Source organism: Maylandia zebra, linkage group LG11 (assembly GCF_041146795.1).
Source record: "Maylandia zebra isolate NMK-2024a linkage group LG11, Mzebra_GT3a, whole genome shotgun sequence".
Classification (NCBI taxonomy): Eukaryota; Metazoa; Chordata; class Actinopteri; order Cichliformes; family Cichlidae; genus Maylandia; species Maylandia zebra.
Window position 1 is genome coordinate 11,784,595 of NC_135177.1, and position 20,031 is coordinate 11,804,625.

At 39.5% G+C, this 20,031-nt stretch overlaps 1 protein-coding gene across 1 annotated transcript in view; it reads right to left on the minus strand.

Annotated features, from left to right (window-relative positions):
- dnah5 (dynein, axonemal, heavy chain 5) overlaps positions 1-20,031 on the minus strand; it is a 104,185-nt gene that overhangs the window by 77,571 nt on the left and 6,583 nt on the right. Inside the window, exons 2-33 of the mRNA XM_076889783.1 lie at positions 18,864-18,998; positions 18,631-18,715; positions 18,225-18,403; positions 14,910-15,128; positions 14,610-14,747; positions 14,264-14,440; positions 13,982-14,095; positions 13,723-13,830; positions 13,422-13,544; positions 13,098-13,313; positions 11,880-11,987; positions 11,592-11,677; positions 10,688-10,895; positions 10,451-10,564; positions 9,269-9,475; positions 7,372-7,452; positions 6,319-6,409; positions 5,862-6,007; positions 5,468-5,645; positions 5,004-5,243; positions 4,692-4,888; positions 4,459-4,552; positions 3,845-3,987; positions 3,553-3,629; positions 3,347-3,471; positions 3,010-3,245; positions 2,604-2,822; positions 2,404-2,466; positions 1,870-2,108; positions 691-838; positions 479-571; positions 12-211 (exon numbers count right to left, since the gene is read on the minus strand). Coding sequence (XP_076745898.1) covers positions 12-211; positions 479-571; positions 691-838; positions 1,870-2,108; positions 2,404-2,466; positions 2,604-2,822; positions 3,010-3,245; positions 3,347-3,471; positions 3,553-3,629; positions 3,845-3,987; positions 4,459-4,552; positions 4,692-4,888; positions 5,004-5,243; positions 5,468-5,645; positions 5,862-6,007; positions 6,319-6,409; positions 7,372-7,452; positions 9,269-9,475; positions 10,451-10,564; positions 10,688-10,895; positions 11,592-11,677; positions 11,880-11,987; positions 13,098-13,313; positions 13,422-13,544; positions 13,723-13,830; positions 13,982-14,095; positions 14,264-14,440; positions 14,610-14,747; positions 14,910-15,128; positions 18,225-18,403; positions 18,631-18,715; positions 18,864-18,998 — 4,787 coding nt within the window. The remainder of the gene's footprint in view (positions 1-11; positions 212-478; positions 572-690; positions 839-1,869; positions 2,109-2,403; positions 2,467-2,603; positions 2,823-3,009; positions 3,246-3,346; positions 3,472-3,552; positions 3,630-3,844; positions 3,988-4,458; positions 4,553-4,691; positions 4,889-5,003; positions 5,244-5,467; positions 5,646-5,861; positions 6,008-6,318; positions 6,410-7,371; positions 7,453-9,268; positions 9,476-10,450; positions 10,565-10,687; positions 10,896-11,591; positions 11,678-11,879; positions 11,988-13,097; positions 13,314-13,421; positions 13,545-13,722; positions 13,831-13,981; positions 14,096-14,263; positions 14,441-14,609; positions 14,748-14,909; positions 15,129-18,224; positions 18,404-18,630; positions 18,716-18,863; positions 18,999-20,031) is intronic.

Genomic DNA, 20,031 nt, shown 5'->3' on the forward strand with positions numbered 1-20,031 from the left:
CACTGCCGTACCGGTTGCTCATAAGGGATCCCAAGATCATTAGGCTATCCTCCATGCTGGCAATGATCTCTGATGTGCTGTCTCCTCTCAGCAGCAACTCCCCACGGGTCTTAAAACTGGCAAATGTAAAAGTCTTGTTGTCCCACTCAGCGATCACTTGCTTCAGCTTTTGTTCAATATCACGCTCTTTCACAGCACTGATGCAGATATCCTGCACAAGAATCCCGCCCCCCAAATGTTTTTAAATGTTAGCAATAAAAATGCTGATGGCAAACAGATGCATATGCACTGAAAAAACAGGATTGGTGTTTGCACTGAACAGGACCACCTATCAGTTAATTCAATATATTACTCTTTAAACTTTTTAAATGTTTTCATTTCCTCCAAACAATTTTCCAAACTTGTATTTTATTTGGAATTTATTATATCAAATAAAAAAGAAAACACCTTGAATTAGCAGCTAATGATTCGTTTGTACCTCAATCTCTTCTTTATACTTGAGTAGAGGAGCCTCCATTATGTTACACAGCTTGAATGTATCAGTTTCCACCTCAAAGGTATGGCCAGTCACCTGGATACAAAACAGGACAAATTACAGCTATTATCATTATCATTAGGTTCTGGTGATGACTTGATTTCAGTCAATAACATTGAGTTGCAGTGCTACACCAGTGGCCATGTTTCACTAACCTCCGTTATCCTCTTCCAGTGCCGGGCCATCATTGCTTTGTTAGTCATGAGTTCCAGCAGGGGGCAGCACTCACTGAATTCATCAATCGTTTTCTTCAGATCCTGAAAGGCCTGCCACTCTTTCAGAGCACGAGGCAGTTTTCGACACCTGGTAGTTCACAGGACGTGACAGTCAAACTCATATTTATTGTCTTCTTTCTAAACTACACTTTAGCTCTGCTGAAGTCAAGTAAAGTTGACATGAACTAGATTAGATGTATAGTTGACATTTTGTTTGTTAAAGGAAAAGTATTACAACACACTTCAAGTTTGGTATTAACGCTACAAGAGTCATTGGATTGGACAACTTGTTGAGTATCCTTCCTTACTAGCACAGAGCAAAAGTTCATGCATCAGTGTCTGTTCATAGCTTCACTCAACCAAATCAACACCTCCACAACAGATAGCTGACATTTCTGCCAGAGGAAACAAATATCCTCTCTTCTTCAGCTCTGACTATAGCTCTATATTTTCCTTCTGACTGCTTCTAATGTTTATCTAGATTTTCATTGTCAAGTAATCCCTTCCAGCTATATTAAAACTTGCTCTTAATTTCTTTAGGTAAAATAAACTAGCCTGTAGCCTATTAGCCTCTTTCCCCTTCAGTGTCCATTTGACACATGCTGGACAAATGTGACCACATAAAGGGCAAAGATTAGCTTTGCATTGTGAGACTGAAATATTAATGCAGTGTTGATGAAGAACAGGAAGCTTTGTTTCTGCCACTGGAAAAAAAAAAACTTTTTTTGTTGTTATGTAAAACTTTTGGGTTAGTATTTCGAAATTATAACATCTCGAAACAAGTTTCCATATTGTAGCAAGTGAGAGGAAGCAGTTTCTTTAATGCCTGAAAATAAGAGTGATGTTTATGGATGGACTAATGAAAATCATTTAATTTAATTCTGCTTTTTTTTCTTTCTCTTTGTGATGTCACCAATTCCTGCAGTAATGAGAGGGCTTGATTACACAGTATGAGAAGGTTATTTTCTCACATAGTCAGTTTTGTTTGTTTCCAGTTCAGCTTCTTTCCTGAAAACGTCTCCTTCTTCATTAACATATTTTAAGCTCATGTTACTACATCTACAGTTAAAAGAGTTCAACAGTTGCTTGAATAAAAAACAAACAAATAAATTGCCAAACCTCGTCTGAAAGTCGAGCAGCTCATTATTAATCTTCTCGATGCAGATGTCAGCCCAGAGGATATCATAGTAGCCATTAACTGTATCGATGACATTGTTGTAAAGGCCGTACAACTTCTGCAGCAGAGCCAGTTGCTTCCTAATCTCCAATAGCTGAGGATGCTGGGTAACAGGAAGTCCAAAGAGCTCTTCGCCTCCCGTGTAAGTGATGTACTTCCTGAACAGGTTGTCAAATCGATTCTGAAGAGGAGAAGAGCTACGATTAGGTACAGCTTACGCTCTGATGGACTTTAAAACATTACACATTTGAGGTAAAACATTTGCAATTATCTGAGTATAATTTATACAGAATAAAAAATCTGCTAACCATGAAATAGAAACTGTAATAGTATAATAATAGTAATAATAATAATAAAAATATAATAGCTCTTTTAACATCAGTTTCAAGTAACTACTTTTCTGAGGCATCAGGTCAATGCAGGATCTAAATATTTACTAACTGACAGAGAGACAAAATAATTAATCACTAACCAACCTGGAACATGATCAGCCGGTCACTGGCATCTTGGGGTGCAAGTCCCACAACCATGGGACCATCCTTAAACAGAGAGGGAAAAGTGTCATTTTAGTAGCTATTATTAAAACTAACCTTAACTGTAATTAACTGAGCATTTATTTGTTGAATTAAAATAAAAAGTTTAATTGAAACAGAGCAAACAGCCATAGATACTTTACCTTTTCATAATCTTGATAAAAGTGTTGGCAGTCTTCCAGAAAGGTCTCCACATTGCTGACCAGTTCTTCTCTGAAGTTTGGCTGCAAGGCGACCAGCTCGTTCTGCACCTCTGTGCTCCGGGACAAGAGCTTTTCCCAAGTGTAGCGCAGAGTATCCACTTTTTCAGCCTCCTCTTTAGCCACTGACAGTTCATACTTATGGAGCATGGCATAGGACTCCTGTGAGGAAAAATAAGATACTAAGTCTTCCACCTGACAAAAACTAGAATGTGCAAATGTGTAATTATTTCTTTCTGAGCTTCTTGTACAGACTCATAAAGTCAAACAGCTAAAAATGTCTCTTTCCCACTGTGTGTATTTGTGTGTATAAAAAGAGCTTCGATAAATATGTGATGCTGTGGTTTACCTCTATGGGCCCAACTTGAAAATCAATAGATATCTGGTGCTCTCTGATCTCCTTCAGTGCGGCCATGGCAATACGAATATCATCCAGGTCTTTGATCTGTCGATTCAGTTTCTTTCCTGCTTCATCTACAAAAGCAAAAATGTGCTCCATCTCTGAGCGACATTTCCTGTTACAGTAAAGTCCGTAGTCCACCATCCAATTCTTGATTTCAGCAGAGAGGGACATCTTTAAGGGTGCTGGCAGGAAGTAATATGAGCATGCAGAGAGCATCATTTAACTTGCTGAAAATCTCAAAAATCTCATTCATGCCGGTTTTAAATTTGTAACTTAATAAGACCTGTGAATAGCGCCAAGGCTCCTACAGCAATATACTCTGGTTCAGAGTTTACTTCCAGCTCTAGATCTCGATAGAAAAGAATCTGGCTCTCAAACTCCGATAACAAGGGACTCCCCTCGATAAATCTGTTCAAAACACAAACAAAAATAGCACTAGTGCGATGTCAGATAAGCAGATTTATATAGAAACCATACATTTCAACGTACTTCCTCATGGTCTCTTCACGGTCTTTCCTCCAGATGTGATGGTAACGGCTAAAGTGATGTAGAGCGGTCACCACTTCCTGCACATTAATATCAACAGGAGAATATGAAATGAAGTGCACTTATAGAAAAATAAAAGACATTTATATTCATTAAATATACAGAAATATAGATGAAAATATCTGTTGTAAATGTGGGATAAAGAAATATAAAAAGTGTATGGCATGATTTAATAAAAGACAGCTAAGTTTGGATTAGTTTCATATAAAAAATAGCTTAATTAAGTGCCATGTACCTTTTTACTGGAGGTGATAGAGGTGCTAAGTACAGAGATTAGCTTGGCTATTTCCTTGTTCTCAGACACACTCTTGTAGTAATTTCTGGCTTGGAACGGGATGGCCTGGATCACAGAAGCTGACATGTCTGAGGTACTGCCATCTGAAAATGACAGAATTTCACAGAAAACACATTGAGCAGAAATGATGGACATTATTCTTCCAAATATTAACTTCTGGGCTTTTAAAATAATTATATGTTACAGGTCTTTTTACAAGAGAACATGTTAATAATGGAATTACTTCCATTTAGTTTTTCTCTCTCTGTATATATAATTTCTAAAAGTAAAATGTGCTTTTCATAGTGGAAATTGATTATCCCTGCCGCTTTCTAATTAAATATGTATTTAATTTGCATTAAATATGAAATTCTTGAATATTTTCCTCCCCAAGCAATATTATGTGTTTCTGCCCCTGGTCAGATATTTGCTTGCTCTGCTGAGCTGTAAAATCGAGTTGTAATTGTATGCTGAAAACAGCAAATCTTAAAATTTTAAAAATGAGTGAGCTGACACAGTTGGGAGCTGTTGAAGGTCTGAGGTTAAGCTATGAAAGTGATAATGTTCTCTATTACCAGCCAAGCTTCTGTATGTTGTTGCTCCGTCCTCTGTTTCGCTCTCAGAGCTGTCTTGTTTCAGTGCTGCCATTCGCCTTTCATTCATTTGTCTCTGGAAAGGGGAATGTAAAACCTCCGGGTTTATTTAGTACACTGCTGGACCACGACAATATTAGTTTAAAAAGAGCAGTTCTAACAGTTTATTACAGTTATCAAGCTAAATGTCACAAATTGATTTTTCCTTTATTCACCTTAGATATCCTTTCTTTGCTCCACTGGCTGACTCCTTTGCTGACACTGACTACACACTCTACAGCGCGGTTTAGAGCCTGTTGAACCTCCTCCAAAGCTGGAACCATGACAATGTTAGGGATGGAAAGGGTCATGTTTACTCTGAAGATTGCATGGTGATCGCTGCTTTTGCCATGGCTGGTTGGGTCACTTGCAGCTTCAGAGGGAGAGAAGGGTAACACACATAAAGTATTGGAATAGACATTTTATGAGCTTATTTTAAATATTTTAGGCCTTTACAGAAATATAGCAAACAATTAAACAAGACGCACCAGAGAAGTGTATGAGCGAGGACGTATGTATGCGCTTGCGCAACATCTCAAGGGTGTTGCGTGTCACTTTGAGCAAGGCATCCACATTACGGTGGTTGAAGTAGGACAGCAGCTCCTGGGCTTCCTGCTCCATCACTTCCATCAAGTCCCTCTTCTTCTTCCTCCTCACCAACGGAGAAGAAGGACCAACACTAGCAGAATGTAGCAGCGTGTTTCTGGAGAAGAGACGCTCGTCATCACCTAAGAAGGTGACACGTTTACAGTCAATACGAACACCTTCAGCAACACTTCACCTTGAATAAATCAGCATTATAATAAAAGTAAAAACAACAAGGTCCTAAAAAAGGTAATCCCCTTTCCTTTAAAAACCTTTGAACTGCCTTTTTTAACTTGTCTCTTACAGCATTGAATCATAATTATCACACTGTATTGTGTTTGATCGTGAAAGGAAACTGTCAGCATACCTTCACTGTCATTGTGGTCTATGGTCTTGCTCTCTGTGCAGCTTTCTTCCTCAAACTTCTCCACCTCCTCTCTCTGATTGTGGTCAAACTCTAGCAGCATGTTGATCAGTTCATTAGCTGCCTCCTCCACCAGTGAGCTCTTCATGTTCACTTTCTGGGCTTGTCTTATGCAAAGGTCCTAGACACATGCAGATATACAGTTCAGTTCAATGTAATTAATCTTTAGAATAAGAAATAATGTTTAAATACAGAAAAAAGTATTTTAAATGTGTGAGAATTACCAAAACCACTTAATAAATATTGATAGCATCTTTCAGATGTCTGCATAGTTACACAGACTTAGTAGAGCAACAATAACCCAGCGGATACTTTTATTTTATTTGTCTTCGTTTACCCTGGTGGTTTGAACAAACTCCTCACAGGTCACAGGCTCATCCTCTGGCAGGACACACAGGTTGGATATGCTCATCTCCTGCAGTACTGCTTCTATTCTAAACTCCACCAGGTCATTCACTCTGTCCATCAGCAACTCAAGATCAGCTAAACAGACAAAAAAAACCACACAAAAGAGAAAGGGAGGGACACAAACCCACCAAAAATAAGGGAAAGAGGGAAAAATCAAGGGGAACTTGTTATGCGTTTGAACAAAGGAGAGAACAGTGATAAACAGACAATTCAGTATAAAAAAAGGCAATGTGTAGAGAGAGAAAGAATCTATTGAATATATGAGTGTTACTTGTGAGAAAGCCACCTATGCAATAAATCCATTAATCACACGCAGCCAGTGCTGAGTTGCAGGAATGTCTCGTGTCAGCGTGTACAGGATCGATCTCGTTACATTTTTTGCTTACCCAACACTTTGTCGATGCGGTCGAGATACTTGTCAATATTCAGAGATGTCCAGTTGAGGGAGGTCAAACCCGGTTGTATAGCCTCATCCACCTGTCAAGTAAGTCATGTATGGTATGATGATGGTGATGCACTTTGTAAGCAACCTGCTGTGACAGTCAGTCTCATACCTGTCACCAGTTTAATGCTTAGAAAAGATTCATGACGAAACCAAGCAACAATAAAAAAGGATCTAACATTTTTTTGTGTGTTCTTCTGACTTACTAGAGACAACTGAAAATAAAAACATAAAATCAAATGAAATCAAATAAAATGAGTCCTATTTTGAACTTTTATGTAATCACATGACGCTCGATCATGGGATGCTGGGTTGGACTGAAATGCAGGACTTTGCAGAGAAATATAAAATCAAAACAAAGCTTTATTAGCTAGCACTGGAAAACATAATTTAGCTAACTGGAGCGTGCACAACATGAAGGATTTGACATCGACATGATAAAGAACAGAGGGAAACCATCCATCCTTAGACTACGATGACTGAGAACCTTCACAGACACATCCATCCATCCATTTTCTTACCCTTATCCGGGGCTGGGTCTTGGGGCAGCAGCCTAAGTAGAGAAGCTGAGACCTCCCTCTCCCCAGTCACCTCCTCCACTACCCAAAGCTCATGACCACAGGTGAGGGTAGGGACAAACACTAACTTTGAGTCAAGCTCAGTTGCTTTGATCTCTTGCCCAAGATGTTGATTTTTTTTATTTTTACCAAAGTTCATTTTTTGGGTTAAATAAAAAACACTTTTTTGGACTTTAACCTGTGCCTGACTGTCCTTTACTGTTCGGTCAATCACTCTAGGATTCCCAATCCCAGCCGGCCACCTCGCACCAAGGGCGCGTCTCCAGGAGACTAGTTCCAGAGCCCAAGCCATTCACATCCACCATATCTAGCCGCTACCTCTCAACACTCACACACTAACTCAGGCTCCTTCTCCATGAGAGAGGTGACATTCCATGTCCCAATTGCTAGTTTTGGTAGCCGAGGGTCGGTCCACTTACCTTAGCTACATGTGGCATGGCCAGCTGTTCAAAGACACTCTGAATCTTGGCACGCACTCTAGTGTTCTCACTCAACATCAGCTGAAATGAGATAGATGCATGTTGGAGCATTTTTGCAATCACACAAAAGGGATGAACTGAATTTTTCAGTTGACAATAAAATGGGTTTTTGTCGATTTTAGTCATTTTTAAAAATCTGTGTGGAATTTAAACACAATTCCAGGATGTTTTATACTCCTACAGGGAGTGCAGAATTATTAGGCAAGTTGTATTTTTGAGGAATAATTTTATTATTGAACAACAACCATGTTCTCAATGAACCCAAAAAACTCATTAATATCAAAGCTGAATGTTTTTGGAAGTAGTTTTTAGTTTGTTTTTAGTTTTAGCTATTTTAGGGGGATATCTGTGTGTGCAGGTGACTATTACTGTGCATGATTATTAGGCAACTTAACAAAAAACAAATATATACCCATTTCAATTATTTATTTTTACCAGTGCCACCAATATAACATCTCCACATTCACAAATATACATTTCTGACATTCAAAAACAAAACAAAAACAAATCAGCGACCAATATAGCCACCTTTCTTTGCAAGGACACTCAAAAGCCTGCCATCCATGGATTCTGTCAGTGTTTTGATCTGTTCACCATCAACATTGCGTGCAGCAGCAACCACAGCCTCCCAGACACTGTTCAGAGAGGTGTACTGTTTTCCCTCCTTGTAAATCTTACATTTGATGATGGACCACAGGTTCTCAATGGGGTTCAGATCAGGTGAACAAGGAGGCCATGTCATTAGTTTTTCTTCTTTTATACCCTTTCTTGCCAGCCACGCTGTGGAGTACTTGGACGCGTGTGATGGAGCATTGTCCTGCATGAAAATCATGTTTTTCTTGAAGGATGCAGACTTCTTCCTGTACCACTGCTTGAAGAAGGTGTCTTCCAGAAACTGGCAGTAGGACTGGGAGTTGAGCTTGACTCCATCCTCAACCCGAAAAGGCCCCACAAGCTCATCTTTGATGATACCAGCCCAAACCAGTACTCCACCTCCACCTTGCTGGCGTCTGAGTCGGACTGGAGCTCTCTGCTCTTTACCAATCCAGCCACGGGCCCATCCATCTGGCCCATCCATCTGGCCCATCAAGACTCACTCTCATTTCATCAGTCCATAAAACCTTAGAAAAATCAGTCTTGAGATATTTCTTGGCCCAGTCTTGACGTTTCAGCTTGTGTGTCTTGTTCAGTGGTGGTCGTCTTTCAGCCTTTCTTACCTTGGCCATGTCTCTGAGTATTGCACACCTTGTGCTTTTGGGCACTCCAGTGATGTTGCAGCTCTGAAATATGGCCAAACTGGTGGCAAGTGGCATCTTGGCAGCTGCACGCTTGACTTTTCTCAGTTCATGGGCAGTTATTTTGCGCCTTGGTTTTTCCACACGCTTCTTGCGACCCTGTTGACTATTTTGAATGAAACGCTCGATTGTTCGATGATCACGCTTCAGAAGCTTTGCAATTTTGAGACTGCTGCATCCCTCTGCAAGATATCTCACTATTTTTGACTTTTCTGAGCCTGTCAAGTCCTTCTTTTGACCCATTTTGCCAAAGGAAAGGACGTTGCCTAATAATTATGCACACCTGATATAGGGCGTTGATGTCATTAGACCACACCCCTTCTCATTACAGGGATGCACATCACCTAATATGCTTAATTGGTAGTAGGCTTTCGAGCCTATACAGCTTGGAGTAAGACAACATGCATGAAGAGGATGATGTGGACAAAATACTCATTTGCCTAATAATTCTGCACTCCCTGTAGTTACATGCAGCTTTGATCATTTGGTTGTTCACTGTATGCATTTTTGAAATTTTAGCTACAACTGTGTGCTATGCTCACCTGTATTCTATTGTAGTGTTTCTTAAAGACGTCCTGTTTTTGCAGCAGTAGAAGAGCAAAGGGAGGGATTGCCAAATTCATCTTTGTCATGCAGTTCACCTCTCTGATCTGCGTCAGAATCTCTGGGTCAAAGTTCACAAATAACTCGCCAGTTTCTGGAGATCTGACCAGAAGAGAGGCTTGCAGGCCAACTTTGGCATCCTCCATCTGGGTTGAGGTGTTTAGTGAGGTTTATGTGAAGAGATGCAGGGAAAATGTGTGAATAAGAGGGGAGAAAAGATGTTCATTCAGTTTGTGTTTCAGATCCTCAAACTAATTTTAATATTAGACAAAGATAACCCAAGTATGGACAAAATGTAGTTTTTTCCAGCAAGAACTGCAATGATTCTTTTATCTCGCTGTAGAAGAACTTTGCCTCTTTCTTGTTTACAGAATTGTTTTAATTCAGCCACACTAGAAGGTTTTCAAGGACAAGTCATGGCAAAACACCTCAATCTGATTTAACTCCAGACTTTGACCGGGCCACTCCAAACCCTTCATTTTGTTTATTTATTTATTTGTCATTTCCACTTTATTTGTCAGTGACCAAGCAAAAACAGAACCTCTGTAGAGAAAGGATGCATTGTACCAGATTTAGCTGCTAGCTTGTTTTCATCTGCAGCTCCTGAGACGTTGAGACATTCATAGGTGGACTTCCTGGTGTTTTTCACATCTGTTGTCCTGCTACATAACCCAATTACACTTCAGTTTGTGCCACTTCAAGGCACAAACTGATGGCCAGACATTGTCCTTCAGGAGCTGGTGTGATATTGCTTTTATGAAATGCTGCATTAGTTTTGTGCTGGATGTCACTCTCATCAGTCCACAAAATATATCGGGGAGCATTAAGATGTTTTTTGGCAGATCTGAGAGGAGCCTTGGTGTCCTTTTTAGTCATCCATCATTTTCACCAAATTACTTGTTTACACAGTGCCAGATATAATTAGATAGCTTTCTCCTTTTTAAATTGATCAACTTTGTCTAGTATTAAAATGTGTTTGATGATCTCAAACATGTAAGTGTTAACATATATGCAGCAAACGAAATCACAACACTATATAAAGGAATTAACGATACATATTGTATATAAATGCTCCTCTGTCAGATTTCTTGTTTGTATTATACATTTTACAGTTCGTTAACCTTTTTCATCCAGCTGTGATGGTAGATCATCTCAAACTCCAACAACGCTCTTGCTACACGGTTAAAGTTCTTGATGATCCTTTTTGCCTCTGATGTGGAAAGAACTCCTGGATGCTAATTAGAGTAATAAACAAAACAAACAAACATGATGCATTACATGGATGGGAAATGCCAAACAATTTTATCATTAATCTGCTAGAACCAGCCAAACCTAAACTGAAAGTCAGGCAATATCACCTGCTGAAAGAGATCCATGGGTCCCTGTATACGGCTGTACAGCTGCCGAGCCCACATGATCCGACCGGCCACTGGGGGCAAGTCCCTGCCAATGGGGGGGTCAAGTTTCTGCTTCATGTAGATGCGGAAAACCATTTCAATGTCCCGGCCATAATTTTGTAAAATTTGCTGATACTTCTCATCAATCCCAAGATCTGGGATGCCCAGTCTGTTTTTGGGAAAACCAAAGATACAAGTGGTTCAGCAGAACTCAAACCCAGCAGCAATAAAAATATTTAAATACAGCAATAAACACATAGCAGTACCAGCACCAGTAATGACAAGGACTCTATTTTGTTTGGATGTGCTGGTAAATGTTTTGAGCTAAAATGTGCAAAGGACCCTGTAACTAGCAAACCTACTTGTACATTAAAGCACACTTGTTATTGTCATGAAACGGCTGTGGCAGGCAGGAGGAAGGACCCAAACGCAGAACTCAAAACAAGGGAATGAACTAAAGGAGACTGCTTTATTGCAGTGGCATAACTTCCACAAAAGACACTTAAAAAACCAAAGCAAAACCTAGAAACGGGAGACTAATAACAAAACACTAGGGACGGCAATTTCAGGGGACACAACAAGAGAAACACCTAAACACTTGAAGAAAAATAACAAAAAACAGAAAACTCGAAAAAATTAATAAACACAAAACATAAAGAGACTCTGGACCATGACAGTTATAGTTTACCTCGGTGTTTATTTCAATGAAATAGCTACTCTGAGTTTTTTTTTATTTTTGATTGCAGAATAGTTTAAAAGTTCAGAGATTAAATGAAGCAGTATGTCACATGAAGCGGCATTGGCAAGATTAGGGAAATTGCGGTAAATATTTCAGAATGATGCTAATTAGTTACCAATGAAATACCTTTGAAAGGTCTTCAGCACATTTAGAGCCCTTTCTGTATTTTCAATTTTTTCAAAGGTGCTATCCATGAAACTCTTCAGTTGATTCTGGAAAGGAAAACACAGACAACAATAATATTCACAACAACGACAGCGCAATGAAATTAATTTTAAATGAAACTCCACCTAATGAATCCTTAATCACCAGCAAATGAACTTGGCTAACCCGCATTACAAAACAGATGTCTAGTCAGTTTGCATTAACTTTATTTGCACAAAACAGGGCAAATGCACTGTCTAATTAACTTACGTGGAGTTCAGAAGTGCTTTTGCAGAATTCCTCATAGTCAACATCAAAGTCACTTCTCCTCTGGTCTAGAAAACTGTAATGTTTTTTCTTCATGTTTAACACAATAGCCTAAGAAAAAAATATCCAGACATCCACAAACACACATTTTAGAAAACATCTTTAGCTCTAAATAAAATGCTCTGTTTTCTTCTGAAGGTATTATTATTAAATGCATAATTAAATGCATACGTTTTGGAACTTGTAGTGTATTAGTCTAGTAGAAATGTAACAGTGCAACTGTGTCTTACTGCAAGCTATGGATGTTCTGCAAAGCTAACTATCAAGTTATACCAAAACAAAGTTTGCAATCTCATCTTCTAGCTCAGTTTGGTTACTTCGAGCATGCATGTAAAACATTTTGTTAAGTTTTTATTCATTCAGGAAGTTTCACAAACTTTAGATAAATATTTTACAAGTGAAACATGAGAATGAATTGCCTGTACACTAAAATGAACACCATTGCACACACTTTTCTTGTGTGAAAAAGTATTAATCTAAACAGAAAACTCAGAAGCTCCCCATGAACTGGCGAAAGGTTTGGGATACAAGTTTATAGTATTAACAAATGGTCATCGCAGGGCTGAGTTTAGAAAGTATTACTATGGCTCTAATAATGAAAAAAAAAAAGAGAGAAAGTAAGGAGTTGGTTTTAATCTCCATGCAATTAGTAGCTATTTTGTTATTAAGGCATATGTATGGCAAAACATTGCACAACAATATTCCACCACTGCATGCTGTCTGCAAGAAAAATGCTAGAAGTTGAAAACTGCAGTGAGACGTTACCTCCCATTTTCCCTGCATTTCTGCAGTCTGTGTAGCCCAAGAAGCAAGAACACAAACACATGGTTCACATCAACAGACTCTCAAAGTATTATGTACTAAAACCTTAAGCATCACAGTTTGATGATGTAAAAAAATGAATTGTTTGCGCAACAGGAAACCACAGAAAAAAATCAGCAGCCTGCCACTGGCATTGTAAGTGTGCAGCCTGAAATTCTGTTCGACAATACAGAGAAACTTTCCATTTACCATAATGACAACACACTCAACATCTGAAGATGCCAGGAGAAATACAGACACGGCTGCCTGACAGTGACATTTAATCAGTTAATGCAATGCCTCCCTGCACATGTCTTATTAACAGGATTTGACAACAGTCTGATATCACAGTATACTCACTTGAAACCTGGTGGCCATCGTCTCCAGCCCTTCTATCTTCGAGTCCTTTAGAACGGAGTAGGTGGAAATGGTGGCGAACATTTCGAGGATCTTGTTCAGTCTTCGCTGGAATGTGTCAAACTTTCCAAAGATGTACATCTCGCTGAAGTCAAACTGTCTTTCTGAAGGAGTCTGCTCCAGCTTCTCCTTGGTTCTGTGGAAACATCGCTGGTATTCCTGGGAAACACATTATGATACAGATCCACATTTTGACTGATAAAAAACTGACAGAGGTGCATTTTGCTACAAAACACATTTTGTTTTCCTTTAAAAATGATCCATTACCTGGTTTAGGCGAATGGCAGCTTTGATTTTCTCAATAATGACTTGCTGAGGTTGGTCCCATATTGAGTTTGTGCCATTATCAGTGATATAGGCCTTACAAGCTGTGATCATCTGGTTTGTCACCTGGAGATGAGGATAAAAAAATGGAAACTATAAATCATATAAATCATCATATAAATTTGTACTTTTTTGTTGTCTTAATGTAAAAGTGTCCTAAAAATGCTTCAGTATCAATCATTTATAAAAAAAATGTAGGATCCCATTGTTCATCATAACAAAAGTCTGTTGATCTGCACAATACCTTTACAAAAAGTGATGTAATCTTTTCAGATGTGTTGTAGTAGCGGGAAATACTGTGAATCATCCTGATGGCATTGATCAGACCTGGGATTGCATCCACCATTGATACCTTGGAGGAAACAGAAATTATTGCTTGTATTTCTTTGTACATCCAAATATAACACACATCCAGCACATTTGTACTGTCTTCACCATGAATGCAGTTGATTTGGTTTATTTTTTAAAATGCACCAGAGTGTGATAAAATATTCTTTTCTCACAGGGTCACTGTTGTAGAGCGGGTCGCAAAACTTCTCCAAGCTGTAGAGATACTTGACGTTGTCTTTGGCCTCATTAACTCCATCTGTGATCCTTGCATCCAGTTCCCGCCATGACTAGACCATTACAGACCGTTACTTAATTAAGGTGTGCACCGTTTTCAAAAAAACCAAACATAATCTCACAATAAACCACTGAAATAAAAGAGAGAGAAGCAATATCCAAGAAAGAGAGCATGTGGTACAGCCACTTAAAATCAGCAGTATATGACAGTCACATCTGACCTTTATGAGCTTAGATTTAGCCAGCAAGACCACACCCAGAGCAACTTTGACATCAGGGCTCTTCAGCTGGTCCAGAAGGTAGTTGAAGCGAGTCATCCGTTTCTTCCAGTGCTCCAGCTCGGCCCGAGGGCCAAGATCATCAGCCTCCTTTCTAAGCTGGTCACTCTCAGCTAAAACCTGCAGAATAGAGGCATTCGATATCACTGCTGAAACTTCAGGCCTGCAGTTTATCCTTCATCTGATACAAGCACATTCAAATAAAATGGCAGAAACCTTGGAATAAATGAATGAGAATACTTTTTCTGTATCAAGTTTGAGGAGAAACACGATGAGAGTCTCTTCTCACCTGTTCTATTTGTTTGATCCAGACTTTCATGCAGGCCTCTATCTTCTCTATGGTCTCTGTGCTGCTGGCAGCTGCCACGTAGTCCGACGGGCCCTTCAGTACCTTCAAGTCAAAGGTGTCGCACTCTTTCAAGGTAACCTGAAAGCAAAGTTGTGCTGTGTTGCTTTATTTGCTACTATAATGCAAGTGTATGTAATGTTTAAACTGTGTTTATTTATCTATGTTAATCTAACCTACTATGTATTTAATTTAGTTTTTGGTAATATGGTGCTTTTATTAGTGACATTGTCTGTCCCCTACCTTTTCCTGAAGGCTCTCCTGTGCTCCAACCAACACAGACACAAAGCTTTCCAATGAAGATATGAAGTCCTGTTTGACGACCAGGGTCTGAGGACTTGTCCCGTCTCCCCAGCCGTGGTTCATCTTCCTCAGTGTGGGAATGAAGATCTCAGAAAGCAGCTGCTCCACACTTTTTAAAAGACCACCTTCCGTTGTATCCAACATATTGAAATTCACATCCTAGAAAATAGTAAAAAAAAGATAATAAAAATCTTAGCATTCATATATTAAACATGCCTCAAAAGAGACCGTCCTAGCTTACTAGCTGGCAAAGAAAACCTTTTGGCTTTTGGCAGAAGTCTCCCTGGGTTACTGTAGTGTAGACACTATAATGGACCAACTATGCATGTGTCCTTCAAGTGAGTCTGGGAAGCTATTAAAAATCTGCTGTAATACTTTGAAAAAGCATTAAAAAAGTTACTATACTGCTAGCAAAAAGGACATAATGTTTTCCAATCATAGTTATAATATTACATTTGTTAGATTAGATTTCATTAGTTTGTGTGGTTGTACTGTATCACATCTGATAAGAGAGAACCAGCACATATGTGACTAAATTAAAAATATACGACTCCCTTTTAAATGATTGTCAGATGTTATTGTGGTTTTCTAAGGGTTTAATCACGGAACCATCCATGGGTCCCAAAGGCCTACTTATAATTTTTTGAACCAAGTGTTGTAAACTTCATGATATAAATTCCAATAATATTTATAAATCGGCTATAACTTTAACATAACCGTTTGGGTCATGCTGACGGACTGGTTTTCAAATGAATTAAAAAATATGATTATTAAACATTGTTAATAATAATCATTAATCATTTATTACTGTACTATACTACTTTAACCCTTCAAAGGTGTGGCACAGTCATCTAGAGAATACAATGTATCCACTAACCCCGTGGCTGCTAGTTAACTGACTTGATTTTAATTAACTAGCAACTCACCAGTCCTCATGAACAATTTGCCAGGAACACATAATTGTGAATCTTTGGTGAACAGCTTCTCTCAGCCATGAGCTGGACACCTCCCTTTTAATAATAACTCCTCTAACTTCATCCACCCAAATGTCAAGTAACACCCGAACACCTGATGTGCCCTTGAATTTTTTTGAAGCGACTAATTAGGAAATTTAGCAAGAGAAGTGCACACAAGTGCTTTCTCTCATTCTCATTACATGAATACACAGACACACACATACACACAGAATCCTGTTTTCCTCTGTCTCCAGCCGAGGGTGTTTTGTAGCAAACAGGACCTGTTATCAGTGGTGGTGATTAACTTTGCTGCAGATAGCAGGTGTTCAGTAGGAATCAATAGCCAGAACCAGCTGTGCTATCACAGCGCCATTACTGAGCTCCCCCAGTGCCTCACTACCTCTGGGTGTAAGAAGCTTTTTTTAGTTAATTGGATATCATGCATGATAAGAACAAGTAAAATAAAAAAAAAATCGGAACATTTGTCTCGTGACACTCAGTGCCTATTATTAATTACAGTGGGGCAAAAAAGTATTTAGTCAGCCACCGATTGTGCAAGTTCCCCCACCTAAAATGATGACAGAGGTCAGTAATTTGCACCAGAGGTACACTTCAACTGTGAGAGACAGAATGTGAAAAAAAAATCCATGAATCCACATGGTAGGATTTGTAAAGAATTTATTCGTAAATCAGGGTGGAAAATAAGTATTTGGTCAATAACAAAAATACAACTCAATACTTTGTAACATAACCTTTGTTGGCAATAACAGAGGTCAAACGTTTACTATAGGTCTTTACCAGGTTTGCACACACAGTAGCTGGTATTTTGGCCCATTCCTCCATGCAGATCTTCTCGAGAGCAGTGATGTTTTGGGGCTGTCGCCAAGCAACACGGACTTTCAACTCCCGCCACAGATTTTCTATGGGGTTGAGGTCTGGAGACTGGCTAGGCCACTCCAGGACTTTCAAATGCTTCTTACGGAGCCACTCCTTTGTTGCCCGGGCGGTGTGTTTTGGATCATTGTCATGTTGGAAGACCCAGCCTCGTTTCATCTTCAAAGTTCTCACTGATGGAAGGAGGTTTTGGCTCAAAATCTCACGATACATGGCCCCATTCATTCTGTCCTTAACACGGATCAGTCGTCCTGTCCCCTTGGCAGAAAAACAGCCCCATAGCATGATGTTTCCACCCCCATGCTTCACAGTAGGTATGGTGTTCTTGGGATGCAACTCAGTATTCTTCTTCCTCCAAACACGACGAGTTGAGTTTATACCAAAAAGTTCTACTTTGGTTTCATCTGACCACATGACATTCTCCCAATCCTCTGCTGTATCATCCATGTGCTCTCTGGCAAACTTCAGACGGGCCTGGACATGCACTGGCTTCAGCAGCGGAACACGTCTGGCACTGCGGGATTTGATTCCCTGCCGTTGTAGTGTGTTACTGATGGTGACCTTTGTTACTTTGGTCCCAGCTCTCTGCAGGTCATTCACCAGGTCCCCACGTGTGGTTCTGGGATCTTTGCTCACCGTTCTCATGATCATTTTGACCCCACGGGATGAGATCTTGCGTGGAGCCCCAGATCGAGGGAGATTATCAGTGGTCTTGTATGTCTTCCATTTTCTGATGATTGCTCCCACAGTTGATTTTTTCACACCAAGCTGCTTGCCTATTGTAGATTCACTCTTCCCAGTCTGGTGCAGGTCTACAATACTTTTCCTGGTGTCCTTCGAAAGCTCTTTGGTCTTGGCCATGGCGGAGTTTGAAGTCTGACTGTTTGAGGCTGTGGACAGGTGTCTTTTATACAGATGATGAGTTCAAACAGGTGCCATTCATACAGGTAACGAGTGGGGGACAGAAAAGCTTCTTACAGAAGACGTTACAGGTCTGTGAGAGCCAGAGATTTTCCTTGTTTGAGGTGACCAAATACTTATTTTCCACCCTAATTTACGAATAAATTCTTTACAAATCCTACCATGTGAATTCATGGATTTTTTTTTCACATTCTGTCTCTCACAGTTGAAGTGTACCTCTGGTGCAAATTACTGACCTCTGTCATCATTTTAAGTGGGGAACTTGCACAATCGGTGGCTGACTAAATACTTTTTTGCCCCACTGTACGTTTCACAAATTGATAAAAGTTGACTTCCCGTAGTGCTCACAACTACAACACAGTCATGGTTAAATTTGTGTTTCTCCACTTGCATGGTTTTAATTGACTTTAAATCCTTTAAATCCCTCCTCTTTCGCAAAGAAATGAATAACTTAGAAATCCCAAAACAATACAAACTGACTCACTCTGTGTATGTTCTCAGAGGTGACTGCCTTTGAAGTATTGGCTCTGGTGAAGAAGACACACACTCCGGTCAGTGCCACATCCCTCCCATCTGTTACAAACACTTTGGACTTCTTGCTGTGACCAGGCTGCTGGGCAACAGGCTGGGCGGGCATAGAGGCTGTAGCTGCTGGTGCTGGTGCTGCTCGCATAAAGGATTGGAAACAACAAAAGGTGTCATGGTAACCAACTTTGACTTCCTATTCTGATTTTAATATTGTGGCATTTACTTGAGAATGGATTACTTTTATGATCTCTATTAGTGACAGAGACAGTTTCATATGAGATAGACGTAGAGCTTCTGTACTGCAAAGTTACACAATATAACTTACACACACTTTTTTAAAAGACTCTAGAGTTTCATGGTACCTGCTACAGTTGGTTCAGTGTCCTGATAGTAGAACATTAGGTGTGGAAGACCGTCAGCCATGAAAAATTGCTCCATGCGGTCAATCTGACAAAGATGAAAACAAAACCTCAGCACTGTTCAGTCCCATTGTAGATGCACCACATTTTTTTGCTTGCTTGTTTCTGTCTTTTAAGGCCTGTAAAGTTGTCCAATAAAACAATATAATCTGTTTGAACATTTATGTGCAAAGTACCTGATTCCCCTCCAATATGACATCTTCCACATCTGCTTTCTCCAGCCCCAAGCATGAAGCCACAATACTGAGGATATAGTCATGTCTTCCATCCAGCTGAGCCCGCTTGGCTTCACGCTCCTCTTTCAACTTTTGCTTAAAAAAGTTCCAAAATTTTCAATTACTAAATACCAAGTTCAATTCAATAAAAAAATGTAACCTGTGTAATTTTTCAAAGATTTTGAATGGTCAGTTCAGTCATCACATGACCATCTTTCAACTGACTGAAGCTTAGGCATTGTTTACAGGACCCAAAGAACACAACAATTTTTAAAGAAAGTTGGATACATTTCAGTTAACTGTGAATAATGCTGTTCTGCAGCATCCTAATCTGATGTTACTAAACACTTGAGCTTCATATATAAAAGATTCACTGCCACTCTTTTACTTTAGACTCTGCTGCTTGCGTGCAGTGGCTTGTGTTTAGGTCTGGGGAGCAAAATCAGCCACAATGGGTTGCCAGGTCGTGCTGCTTAGTAACACAGGAACAAGGTCAGCCAACAAACAGATTACATGAAACCTGGTGCTGTATGAAGCCGTTGCAGTAGGGTGTATCTAAAATCACTCATTTGCCTTTCATCTGTATAGAAACTGTTTTTTAACCAAACAGGAGATAATAGGAATATTTGTTCCTGGCTTGAAATATTTTTACATTGAAAAGCCCACTTCTAGCATCCTATTGTGAACAGCTATACCAAAATTACTCTTGAGAGCTTCTGCTTTTATACAGCAGTCTGTTTAGACAATGTGAAACAGTTGGATTAAACTTTAACACTGAGTATCGCATAATAAGTGATGTATTTTCTTTGTCTCGCCTCTCTTTTCCTTGTGTGCACATTCATGTGGTTGCCTTGTAGTAAACAGTGATTTTTAACTATATGCTGTCTTATTCTCAAATAACAGTTTCAAGAATACTGTAAATGTCTGCAGTGCTCAATGGTGTAAAGAAACCAATTGGCAACCCCGATGAGACTTTAGAGGTTGAGAACTGAGACTTAAATTAAAACAATGTGGAAAAAAATCAAATCCAAAAGACTGAATTGATATCAAGCAACAGCATTGAAAACAGGGATGAGGAATGTGGCTCTCAACGGTAGAGCTAAAGAAGGGATTAAAATGATTGAATACC